At 46.4% G+C, this 13,688-nt stretch overlaps 1 protein-coding gene across 1 annotated transcript; it reads left to right on the forward strand.

The window, feature by feature from the left end:
- The first annotated feature begins 8,405 nt into the window (after positions 1-8,405).
- LOC132888292 (Bardet-Biedl syndrome 2 protein homolog) lies at positions 8,406-13,512 on the forward strand. Its single transcript, XM_060924363.1, has 5 exons — positions 8,406-8,609; positions 12,623-12,700; positions 12,870-12,974; positions 13,094-13,180; positions 13,276-13,512. Exons 1-5 carry the CDS (start codon positions 8,406-8,408, stop codon positions 13,510-13,512), a joined length of 711 nt encoding a protein of 236 aa, XP_060780346.1.
- The last annotated feature ends 176 nt before the right edge of the window (positions 13,513-13,688 follow it).

The raw sequence follows: 13,688 nt of genomic DNA on the forward strand, positions 1-13,688 counted from the left end.
TCAGAATTCTGATTCTGATTCTGATCCATGAGAGGATAAATATCTGATTCTCCCTATTAGTCAGACAGAACTGAGGAAGCCTTTTGGATGAGAGGTGAAACGTTTTCAAGAATCTTCAAACAAGTCCAGTTGCCCCTTTTCTACCACCCACAGTTTACTATGACCTGGATGATTGAGAATCTTCACAGACATTTTATTGTCTTGTATTTTATCTGTCTTATTCTATTTGAGCTTTTTTCTATTCTCTTGCTAATTTTAATTGTACTTGAATGTCCGTTTATAATGTGTTTCTTCGTCCGTCCATTCACCCCAACACACTTTTTTTTTTCTTTAAGAGCGACCGCAATGCATGATATTGCTTGGTTAGTGACCATCAGTTGTACACTACTTTTCATGGTGCATTGTGGGATACTACGAGTCCACTATATAGGGTGTAATAATTCTCACTATATATTCGGACAGCACTACAAAATGGCAAACTCACTATATAGTCCACTATATAGTGAGTAGTCAGTGATTTCGGACACAGGGAATATATGTGTGATTGTTTACATTGTAGCGTGGCACAGTAGCACAGTGGGCTACCACTTCACAGGCAGGTCCAATCCTATCCTCATCTTGGGTTAGTATAGTTTCATACTATTCGTTTCTGTTACACTGTCCCCACTTCCGTGTTTCTTCCAGGTTCTGTATTTTCTTCCAGCCTCCCAAAAACGTGTTAGTAGGTGGATTAGTTATGCAAAAGCCACTGTTCCACAGATGGGCTCGGGCCCCAACATAACCCTGATCTAGTTAAAGTAACTACTGAAGATAAATGAATGATTTTTCATATACAACCCAATTACACTAGATGTAAGATTTACAGTGCTTTGAAAAATTATTCATACCCCTTGAACTTTTTCACATTTTTCCACCTTACAACCACGAACTTTTTTTTATTGAGATTTTATGTGATGGACCAACACAGAGTAGCACATAATTGTGAAGTGAAACGAAAATGATAAATGGTCTTCAAAATTTTAAACAAATAAAAATCTGAAAAATGTGATGTGCATTAGTATTCAGCCCCCCTGCGTCAGTACTTTGTAGAGCCACCTTTTGCTGCAATTACAGCTGCAAGTCTTTTGTGGTATGTCTCTACCAGCTTTGCACATCTAGACACTGAAATTTTTGCCCGTTCTTCTTTGCAAAATAGCTCAAGCTCAGCCAGATTGGATGGAGAGCGTCTGTGAACAGCAATTTTCAAGTCGTGCCACAGATGCTCAATGGGATTTAGGTCTGGATTTTGACTGGGCCATTCTAACACATGAATATTCTTTTATTTAAACCATTCCATTGTAGCTCTGGCTGTATGTTTAGGGTCATTGTCTTGCTGGAAGGTGAATCTCCTTCCCAGTCTCAAGTCTTTTGCAGCCTCCAACAGGTTTTCTTCCAGGACTGCCAAGTATTTAGCTCCATCCATCTTCCCATCAACTCTGACCAGCTTCCCTGTTCCTGCTGAAGAAAAGCATCACCATAGCATGATGCTGCCACCACCATGTTTCACAGTGGGGATGGTGTGTGCAGGGTAATGAGCAGTGTTAGTTTTCCACCACACATAGCGCTTTGCATTTAAGCCAAAAAGTTCAACTTTGGTCTCATCTGACCAAAGCACCTTCTTCCACATGTTTGCTGTGTCCCCTACATGGCTTCTGGCAAACTGCAAACGGGACTTCTTATGCCTGTCTTTCAACAGTGGCTTTCTTCTTGCCACTCTTCCAAAAAGGCCAGATTTGTGGAGTGTATGACTTATAGTTGTCCTGTGCACAGATTCTCCCACCTGAGCTGTGGATTTCTGCAGCTCCTCCAGAGTGATCATGGGCCTCTTGGCTGCTTCTCTGACCAGTGCTCTCCTTGCTCACTCTGTCAGTTTAGGTGGACAGCCATGTCTTGGTAGGTTTGCAGTTGTGCCATACTTTTTCCATTTTTGAATGATGGATTGAACAGTGCTTCCTGAGATGTTCAGAGCTTGGGATATTTTTTTATAACCTAACCCTGCTTTAAACTTCTCCAAAACTTTATCCCTGACCTGTCTGGTGAGTTCCTTGGTCTTCATGATGCTGTTTGTTCTTCAGTGTTCTCTAACAAACCACTGAGGCCTTCACAGAACAAGTGTATTTATGCTGAGAGTGGAGCCGGCCCCCGCCTCCGCGGTGGGGGAACGGGGCGAGGATGAGGAACAAAAGGGGAGGGGGAGAGAGAGAGATGCCCCTTTTCCACCAAGGCAGTTCCAGGGCTGGTTCGGGGCCAGTGCTTAGTTTGGAACCGGGTTTGCTGTTTCCACTGACAAAGAACTGGCTCTGGGGCCAGAAAAACCGGTTCCAGGCTAGCACCAACTCTCTGCTGGGCCAGAGGAAAGAACCGCTTACGTCAGCGGGGGGCGGAGTTGTTAAGACCAACAACAATAACAAGACCGCGAAAGATCACCATTTTTAAGCGACAAGAAGCAGCAGCTGTACAAACGCGAAGTCATCCATTATTATTATTGTTGTTGTTGCTGCTGCTGCTTCTTCCGTGTTGTTTTTGCTTCGATATTCGCGCCAAGGTTTATGCAAACGTAGCAACGTAACTGACGTATACAGCGACGTAACTGACGTATACATTGACGTAACTGACGTATACAACGACGTAATGACGTGGCTTCCCTTAGCACCGCGAGCTATGGAAAAGCAAACTGGTTCTCAGCTGGCTCGCAAGTTGAACGAGTTGTGAACCAGCACCAGCACTGGCCCTGAACCAGCCCTGGAACTGATTTGGTGGAAAAGGGGTATCAGAGAGAGAGGAGAGGGGAGAAGAGGAGACATGCTGTCCTGCCGTCGGAACAGCCACCAAATGGTCCTCCACCAGCTCGATGGCCTGATCCAGCGACGCCGGGCGATGGCACTGGACCCACTCCGCTGTTCCTTCGGGAAGTCGGGCGATGAATTGTTCCAGCACCACCAGATCGACGATTCCCTCAGCGTCGCGATTGTCGGCCCTCAGCCACCGCCGGCAGGCGTCCTGGAGTTGCTGGCCAAACGCGAACGGCCGGCCGACTTCCTCCAGGCAGAGTGCGGAAGCGCTGTCGTTGTTGCTCCGGGGTGCGCCCCACACGCTGGAGGACGGCCCAGCGGAGGTCGGCGTAGGCCAGCCGGCTGTCGGCGGGGAGCTGTACCGCGGCCAGCTGCGCCTCGCCCGTTAGCAGGGGGAGGAGGCGCGCCGCTCCACCGGCCAGCCCCAGGCCTCTGCTGCCTGCTCAAAGAGCGTGAGGAAGGCCTCGGGGTCATTATGCGGGCCCATCTTCATTAGGGTGAGGTGGGGAGGGCCCACGGCGGTGGAGGTGGTGGACCCCGCCAACGCGAGTAGGTGCCGGAACGCCTGGCGATCTTCCTGCTGCGCCAGCACCAGGGCCTCGAACCTTTGCTCCTGCTCCTTCTGGAGAGCGACCAGCCCCTGGTGCTAGCTCTGTTGGGCCGTGGCGAGGGCATGGATCAGGTCCTGGAAGGGGGAGGACTCCATGGGGCTGTTCTCCTCTGTGCTCTGATCCCGGGTTTCAGCACCACTGTAGCGATCAGAGCGGGTGGGTGGAGCACAGAAGTACAGAGGCCAGAACTGAGTTCCAAAAACTCCTTTTATTTTCAGCTTTTCGGCTTTTAAATACTATCCCAGCCACGCACGCACGCACGCACGCATGCACGCACGTGCACACACACACACACACACACACACACACACACACACACACACAAGTCTTCTGGTTGGGGAGAGAGCTCCCTTCCTCTGCTCTCTCTCTCCTTTTATAGGGCATGGTCACTGGGGAAGACACACAAACACAGGTTAACTATCATCAGGTGCAGTGATTCTGCCACTTACCTTCCCTGACTCCGCCTTCCGTTCACAGACCGACACTTGACTACGCCCCCACTGCCACAACGATTTTTTTTTACATAAACACGTGTATTTATACTAAAACAATTATCAGGCTCAGTGAATATTGCTGAATAATAACTTCAGCTTCATTTCTGTTATTCTTCACTGATATTCACTTCATCTTCAGCAAATAATTGTTTATTTTTTTCGCGGTCCAGTTTCCATCAAATCTTGCACTCTGATTGGCTGGCGAGCGGGTCCGTATCCTACACGGATCCCGGATACAGACTTCTGGCGACTCGCTCATTCACAACAACAACAAACATAGTAGCAATTTTTGTCAACACTTATTTTCGCATTTCTCAGGAGAATAGCATTAATTTTACATCATGGATGGTGATAACGAGAGTCTTCACAGTGAAAGCGATCTTTACTACCCTGAGGAAGAAGAAATAAAAGAAAACATTGCAGGAGAAAGCTAAAAACCTGTAACTCAATTTTATATAAATAGGGGACTACATAGGCAGCAAAATGTAGTTTTTTTCCTGCCATGGAAGTGCACTTGTATACTGAGGATAAAGCCATTTGCATGACAGCCGTGAATGAGGATTCAAAATGGCGGCTCGCCTCGGTTTTCCCTTTCGAGCATTCTCGTTTTCTGTTAGAATTTGGTAAAGAAAAAACTAAATATACTATTTACCAGCTTAAGGTCGGTCCATATGGTGAAATACCGTGACCTTGGCCCAGAGGGCCTCGGTCAGTACTTTCAAGACCTCGGTCATGGTATTTCACCATATGGACCTCCCAGCTGGTAAATAACATGTATATGAACCGCATGGGGGGTTAAAGGCAGAGTGCTAACCTCCTAGCTGTTTTCCCCAGGCAACAGCTGCTGCAGTGACCCTGGGCTGCGATACAATCGGGGGTGGGGCGGAGAACTAGCAGGTTTGCCTGAAAGGCTCCCCCCACTCCTAGCAGGTTCAACCATGGTGGAACGGTTCCCAGGGGAGCTGCTGCTGGCTAATAGCACCTGCACCGCCTCAGCCCCGATCTATAAATCCAGCCGAGGTTGTGCGATGGGTTAGCAACCCCCCACATAAAACAAACCTGCTACGAAACCTTGCATATGGAACCCAAACTGGACTGACCTCAATGGAACCCCGACCATGGAGCGGATGGACCTACGAGTTAAGCCTAATGGAACTGCAACAATAAGAGTTGCAACTTGGAATGTACTGTCCATGAAAAGGGAAGGATCAGCAGAGCTGGTTGCCAACGAACTGGCATGCCTGAGCGTCGCAGTAGCAGGTCTTACAGAAGTACGCTAGCCTGGATCTGGCACACATGTAGCAAACAACTACAACTTCCTTTGGTCAAGCAGGGATGACGGCCAACATTGCCAAGGGGTTGCACTTGCTCCACCTGCCTCCCAAGCACTAGTCCACTGGAAACCAGTGAACAACAGACTGCTCCTTGCCCACCTACGCCACGGCAGAATTTCCGTCATTGTAGCCTACGCTCCAACCAACATGGCAGCAGATGAGGAGAAGGACGAGTTTTTCACCCAGTTATCATTGCTTATGACTGACATCTCCAGATACAACATCGTTTGGATCCTTGGTGACCTCAATGCTGCAACTGGGCCCAATAGAGCCAGGTTTGAGAGCGCCCTAGGCCCCCATGGAACTGGCACCTGCAACAACAACGGCATGAGACTCCTAGAGTTCTGCTCCAACTTTTGCCTACGAACAGAGCGCTCCTTCTTCCAGCACAAGCTCATACACAGCATGACCTGGATCAGCAATGACGGCCACACAAGGAAAGAACTGGAACGCATCCTTACCAGCCAACGCTGGCACACCTCAACAGACTGCCGTGTCTACTGCAGTGCCAAGCTGGGAAACTCCGACCACAGGCTGCTCGCCATGACAGTCTGTCTTCGACTGAAAAGGAACCCCACCACCAAAGCACGGTGCAAGGTCGACGTCTCCAAACTGCAGTCTCCTGAAGTCGCAGCCCACTTCCAGCTGGACCTTCACAACCACTTCGCCACCCTGCCTACAGACCCAGATGAGGACAACCCAGAGAAGCTCTGGAACGACCTCAAGGAAAGCATCACCACTGCTGCAGCCAAGGTGCTTTGGCACAAGAGAACAAAGAAGAGGAAGGACTTCCTGTCAGAGGAAACTCTCATTGTTGTGGAGGCAAGAAGAACAGCCAGATTGGCAGGAAACTGCAGGGAGTGCGGACATCTTAACGCCAAGTGCAACAAGCTGCTCCACAAGGACAAGTTGAACTGGCTCAACAATCTAGAAGAAGAAGCAGAGGCGGCTGCCTGTAGAGGCAACCAAGGCTCCCTCTACAGGACCCTAAGGACCCTCTCCGGGAAGACATCACCACTTACCACCTGCGTGAAAGCCATGGATGGAACCATCCCAGACACTCCAGATCAACAGATGGTGCGATGGAGGGAGCATTTTCAGAGCTTGCTCAACCGTCCAGTGCCACCCCCCTCTCCCCAGCTGGAAGAACTAGCTGCCTCAGCCAGGGAGGACGATTCTGTCCCGACTGGTCCCCCACTCTAGCCGAAGTGGTCAACGCAATTTTGTCATTTATACTCAAACTTGACTGGGCTGCAGGGGCCAACAGAATCGCCCTAGAGTTGCTGCTGCATGGTGGACCCGTAGTAGCAGGTCAGCTCCAACAACTGTTTACCGCCATCTGGAGTAATGAGACCATCCTGGCAGACTGGCTGCAAGGTGTCATCCTTCCCTTCTGGAAGAAGGGGCCCAAAGACCTCTGCAGCAACTACAGAGGGATCACCCTGCTTAGCGTCCCAGGGAAGGTGTTTGCCAACATCATCCTCATGAGACTGCACCCACTTCTCATCCGCAAGCAGGGAAAGGAGCAGAGCAGCTTCACACCAGGTCGCTCCACAGTGGACAGAATCCTGACCCTCCAACTGCTGGCTGAGAAAAGAAGGGAGTTCAGGGAACCTCTCTATGCAGCCTACGTGGACCTGAAACAAGCCTTTAATTCCATGGACAGACCAGCCCTTTGGAAGATCCTCGAGATCCTTGGCGTCCCGGTCAAGCTGCTAAACCTTCTCTCTCTCCTCTACTCCAACACCACCTCCTGTGTGAGAGTAAACGGGCTGCTGTCGGACAACTTCAGCATCAACAGTGGCATCCGCCAGGGCTGTGTCTTGGCCCCGATAGTCTTCAACACAGCCATCGACTATGTCATGGGGAGAACTGTGGCCCAGTGTGCCTGCGGTGCTAGCTTTGGTGATGTTACCATCAGAGACCTGGATTACGCAGATGATGTGGCAATCCTGGCCGAAGTCATGGAAGCTCTCCAACTTGCCCTGCAGGCCATGGATATGGAAACCCAACTGCTTGGCCTGTTGGTCAGCTAGGAAAAAACCAAGGTCCAGTGCCTCAGCGACTACGAGACACCCCAAGCAGGACTGGTGATTAACTCCCACCCCGTTGAAGCTGTCGATAGGTTTTGCTACCTCGGAGGCATGATAACGTTTAACTGCAAGAGCGACTCTGACATCCAGCTCCTCATCGGTCGTGCCGCCTCTGCAATGGCAAGCCTTGACAGCGTATGGTCCAATAGGAAACTCTCGGTCCAAACTAATATCAGGCTGTATAACAGCCTCGTGCTGTCCATCCTCATGTATGGAGCCGAGACCTGGACTCTAACAGCTGCCCAGGAACACCGCCTGGATGCCTTCGACACCAAGTACCAACGAAGTATCTTGGGGATCAGGTGGCATGACCACGTTTCCAATGCCACCCTGCATGAGCTCACCAACCAGCCTCCACTGTCCAACAAGATCTGCTCAGCCCGTCTCCGCCTCCTTGGCCACATTGCCAGGGTGGAGCCACCCCTGGAACCAGCTGCCCGACTGAGGGAACCGACCCCCACCACCTGGTCCCGTCCCAGAGGCCGACCCAGATGCACAGGGTCCGACCAGCTGAGCGACAACCTGCAGGCTGCTGGCCTCAACATTGCCACCTCCTGGGAGGCTTCCAGGAATAGATCCACCTGGAGAGCCATATGCAGAGGTGCCATGCTCCCTTCAGGAGTATGCGGAGCTGAAAGAGTGAGTGAGTGAGCATGGGGGGGGCGCGCTAGTGAGCAGACAATGTGGTAGGTTGTTTTCGACAAGCTCTGCTCAAATCCGGTTCAGAATAGTTTTTTTAGGCACTTTATACCCCCCCAAAAAAAGGTTACAAAACATTTGCTTTAAGTATAAATTTTGTCATTTATAGTTTTCATTAGTTTTATTTTAACATGGTTGCGTCAATGGCCAACAATTTATGAAAGTTTAAGTTTACCGGAGGAACTTCCGCTACTGGGCCCAAAGCCTCGAGCTTGAGTGTTACATCCGGCAGGAGCGGTGACAGTTCTCCTCAGCAGCAACTGGGTGTACATATGGAGGTAGCAACCTTGAAAGTTGAAACCCTCACTTCTCTAAAAAATGGCCAACTCTGCTTAGATCGGAGATGAAAACTGTGCTGGCTGAGAAACTTGAGATCGTAAAATCCGAACTACAAGCAGTAAAATCAGAGGTTGCAAACAACACTACAACAGTCTGCTCTGATGTAGAAACTATGAAAGCAACCATATCGGACATGGAACGTGGGCTATCATCGTGCTCAGACGACGTGACTTTGCTGCAAAACAAGGTGGGCAAGCTCGAGATGGAGGTAACCAGTCTACAAGAAAAATGTCTTGACATGGAGGGAAAATTATGACACTGTAACATCTGAATATTAAATGTTCCTGAAACACCGGGCTCAAGCACTCCAACCAATGTTTCGAGATTCCTGAAATAAGTTTTAGGCATGGACAAAGATGTCCTGGTCGACAGATCACACAGAGGTCCCCAGGCAAGGAGACCAGATGGTAAACCCCGTGTAATAGTGATGAAATTACATTATTTTCAGGACTGTGTCGAGGTTCTTCATCGAGTCCGGTCCTCTTCGTTTCAAAGAAACCTCCATCTCCATATTCCCAGATTTCCCTCCCGCTGTTGCACTAGCTAGGTCTGCTTTTAGTGAAGTCAGGCGACTACTCCATGGATGGAACAGTGCTTGATATAGCCTTTCTTACCCTGCATGTCTCCGTGTCATGCACAGTGGAACTGAGAGACAATTTCAAAGCCCAGAAGACTCCATGGTTTATGTGAGAACCAAAATCTTGCAGGACACACCAAAAGGCTAATTATGTTTTAAGTAAGAGATACCTAAATTCAAAGTTCTATTAATGCTGTTCAGTGCAATGAGTAGACAGTGTAGGTTACACTGTTTACAAACGTTATTAATGCCGCCTATTTACATTATTGTTCATGTAAAAAAAAAGTAAGATATGTGGACAACACACATCCAGCTACTGATTGTTTTTTTTCTCCCTTTACTATGCTTACAGTTACAGCTGTGTAAATGTTTAATTTTGGTTTTCATACATCATTTTTATGGGCGGCACGGTGGTGTAGTGGTTAGCGCTGTCGCCTCACAGCAAGAAGGTCTGGGTTCGAGCCCCGTGGCCAGCGAGGGCCTTTCTGTGCGGAGTTTGCATGTTCTCCCTGTGTCCGCGTGGGTCTCCTCCGGGTGCTCCGGTTTTCCCCACAGTCCAAGACATGCAGGTTAGGTTAACTGGTGATTCTAAATTGACTGTAGGTGTGAGTGTGAATGGTTGTCTGTGTCAGCCCTGTGATGACCTGGCGACTTGTCCAGGGTGTACCCCGCCTTTCGCCCGTAGTCAGCTGGGATAGGCTCCAGCTTGCCTGCGACCCTGTAGAACAGGATAAAGTGGCTAGAGATAATGAGATGAGACGTCATTTTTATGAATAATACCTACTCAATTAAGAGAAAGGATGATAAGTGTGGGGAGCACTTATTAGGCTGTTTGTTTTTGTTCAGTCATTTACTTGTAGAAGAATCAAAATGTAATAAGATGAATGCCAGCAACACCCAATGCTGGCTGTCCTTTGTTTCTCATTTTTGTTCTTTTATGACATTTACATTTAATTAGCCATGCAACTCTGGCTGGTTGGTATAACTATGCCTTTCAGGCATAGCAGCTTGTTATTCAGTTTGCCTTAAATTATGTTCTGTATACAGCAGAGTCTTGTACATTAGGACCCCATACAAGCACTTAAATGTGTGGATACCTTTGCATGGGGTTTGGGAGTTACCTTGTTCTAATAGATGAGGGGGGTTGGGAACCTATTGTACCACGGTTACTTGAATATCCTTTTTTTTCTGTCTTTTATTGACGAGTCCTTGCAGCACTGGTGAACCTCATTCACTAAATTTCCATATGCCTCTTATGTTTTTTTTCTTAAACAAGATCATGGCAGACCTACACCTTTCAAGCGCATCAGTTGGTTGTGATGTAACCTTTGTAAGCTGGAATGTAAAATCACTAAACCATCCTGTTAAATGCAAAAATGTATTACTTCATCTGGAAAAACTTAATGTAGGGATAGCTTTTTTTCAGGAGACGCATTTGTGTACTTTTGATCACTTTCGACTCGGGGGAGGATGGATAGGTCATTCGTACCATTCCAATTTTCATTCCAAATCCAGAGGGGTAGCAATCCTCATCAATAAAATATGAACTGCATGGCAGTAACTGACACATTACTTACCGCTAGGCTTCATAGAATGATGCCAGCACATGCAATCCTGGGGACTGAGGAGACAAGTTGCTCAAGTTTAAGGATAGGAATGTTAACCCATTCTTGTCTAATGTAGGATTCTAGTTGCTCAACTGTCTTAGGTCTTTTTTGTCATATCTTCCGTTTTATGATGCGCCAAATGTTTTCTATGGGTGAAAGATCTGGACTGCAGGCTGGCCAGTTCAGTACCCGGACCCTTCTTCTACGCAGCCATGATGCTGTAATTGATGCAGTATGTGGTTTGGCATTGTCATGTTGGAAAATGCAAGGTCATCCCTGAAAGAGACGTCATCTGGATGGGAGCATATGTTGCTCTAGAACCTGGATATACCTTTCAGCATTGATGGTGTCTTTCCAGATGTGTAAGCTGCCCATGCCACACGCACTAATGCAACCCCATACCATCAGAGATGCAGGCTTCTGAACTGAGCGCTGATAACAACTTGGGCCGTCCTTCTCCTCTTTAGTCCGAATGACACGGCGTCCCTGATTTCCATAAAGAACTTCAAATTTTGATTCATCTGACCACAGGACAGTTTTCCACTTTGGCACAGTCCATTTTAAATGAGCCTTGGCCCAGAGAAGACGTCTGCGCTTCTGGATCATGTTTGGATACGGCTTCTTCTTTGAACTATAGAGTTTTAGCTGGCAACAGCGGATGGCACGGTGAATTGTGTTCACAGATAATGTTCTCTGGAAATATTCCTGAGCCCATTTTGTGATTTCCAATACAGAAGCATGCCTGTATGTGATGCAGTGCTGTCTAAGGGCCCGAAGATCACGGGCACCCAGTATGGTTTTCCGGCCTTGACCCTTACGCACAGAGATTCTTCCAGATTCTCTGAATCTTTTGATGATATTATGCACTGTAGATGATGATATGTTCAAACTCTTTGCAATTTTACACTGTCGAACTCCTTTCTGATATTGCTTCACTATTTGTCAGCACAGAATTAGGGGGATTGGTGATCCTCTTCCCATCTTTACTTCTGAGAGCAGCTGCCACTCCAAGATGCTTTTTTTTATACCCAGTCATGTTAATGACCTATTGCCAATTGACCTAATGAGTTTCAATTTGGTCCTCCAGCTGTTCCTTTTTTGTACCTTTAACTTTTCCAGCCTCTTATTGCCCCTGTCCCAACTTTTTTGAGATGTGTTGCTGTCAGGAAATTTCAAATGAGCCAATATTTGGCATGAAATTTCAAAATGTCTCACTTTCGACATTTGATATGTTGTCTATGTTCTATTGTGAATACAATATCAGTTTTTGAGATTTGTAAATTATTGCATTCCGTTTTTATTTACAATTTGTACTTTTATCCCAACTTCTTTGGAATCGGGGTTGTATAACGTAATAACATCTACCAATCAGGTTAGATAGTTAAAAGTAAACATTTTGTCAGTGTTTACATATATCTCCATATTCCTGATGCTGAAAAGAATATCATGCATGCTAATTAATCCACCTAGTTAAAAATAGTTGATCTGTCAGTCATATCATGCCTCGGTTGCTATGTGTAGTTCAGCAAGCAGCAAGATTTGGAATAAGTAGCTTGCACTCTTGTTACAGCTTTGAGATTATTTGTTGCACCACTGTGAAGTGCATTAGAGAAACATACATTCCAAATGAAAACTTTTTGGGGGAGCATCTTTGTGAAAGAAGAACGTTTTTTTTTTTCTTTTTTTTCCTGGTTGTTGAAGCCACTTGTCCTCTAGACAGCAATGAATTAAACCCAATAGCCCAGAAATGAAATCTGCTTGTCCCAGGCTCCCGGGCTACTGATTTATCCACCCCTGAGGTATTTGCTAATTATACTATAAATGTATATAGCCTATACATTGATTTATAATTTACTTAAACTAAGTCTGTCTTAGGAATATACAGTCACAGAAAATGAAGCAAAATGACACAAGCAAAAATATTTGTCTTCACATGTGCTTGATAGTTGATATTTATTTAGCATTACCAACATATTCAATGATGCATGTGTGGTATATGTTTCTATGTGTCCCAAAAACTGCATGTCTTATTTGCAGCTTCTTGTGGGATCGGAAGATTTTGATATCAGGGTATTTAGAGAAGATGAGCTGGTGTTTGAGATGGCAGAGAATGAGGTAACTGCGTACAAATAAATATTTGATTGCTGATTATAATGTTTTGATAGGCTCCAGCTTGCCTGCGACCCTGTAGAACAGGATAAAGTGGCTAGAGATAATGAGATGAGAATTGTGTAAAAATCCTAACTCTTTGTTTATTGGTGACTTTTTGTTCTGTTCCTCTCAGACTATAACGTCACTGTGTCACATGCATGGCAGCAGGTTTGGCTATGCTTTGGCCAATGGAACAGTGGGAGTATATGACCGCACCGCCCGCTACTGGAGAATCAAAGTACTGTTTTTGTAATGGAGTTAAATTTTTAAAATCCACTATTCAACTTGTTACAGTTATAAGAGTCTTTTAAAAAATGGTAAATAATGCTAATAGCTTGTGTTCTTCTCTTTCCATAGTCCAAAAATCATGCAATGAGCATCCATGCTTTTGACCTCAATGGTGATGGAGTTGTAGAACTCATAACTGGCTGGTCTAATGGGAAGGTGAGGACTGTTTTATGACCAGACACTTGCATCTGACTTCATTACTTCGTCACTCTTTGCCTCTTTACGAGATATTCTTTCTGATGATTGTCTAGATTGACGCTCGTAGTGACCGAACTGGTGAAGTGATCTTCAAGGACAACTTTTCTTCATCAGTGGCTGGTGTGGTAGAAGGAGACTATCGCATGGATGGACAGGTCCAGCTTATTTGCACCTCTGTGGAGGGAGAAGGTGATACAGCAACTACAAAGACTATTATATCCAATATTATTCTATCCACATTCACTGGATATGAGAATCAAGATGTGTTACGATTTGGCTCCAGATCGTAACAAAAACAAAACAATGGAGGACACGGGACACGAAATTGCCAAAATAATTAAAGAATTTACTTAGAAAAAAGAAAACTATATACAACATATATACATAACAGGTTCGTCAGTAATATGCAAAAATCAAGACAAATACCAAACAAAGCCATAACAAAAGAAAACAAACAGAAGACGCC

Source organism: Neoarius graeffei, chromosome 6 (genome assembly GCF_027579695.1).
Source record: "Neoarius graeffei isolate fNeoGra1 chromosome 6, fNeoGra1.pri, whole genome shotgun sequence".
Classification (NCBI taxonomy): Eukaryota; Metazoa; Chordata; class Actinopteri; order Siluriformes; family Ariidae; genus Neoarius; species Neoarius graeffei.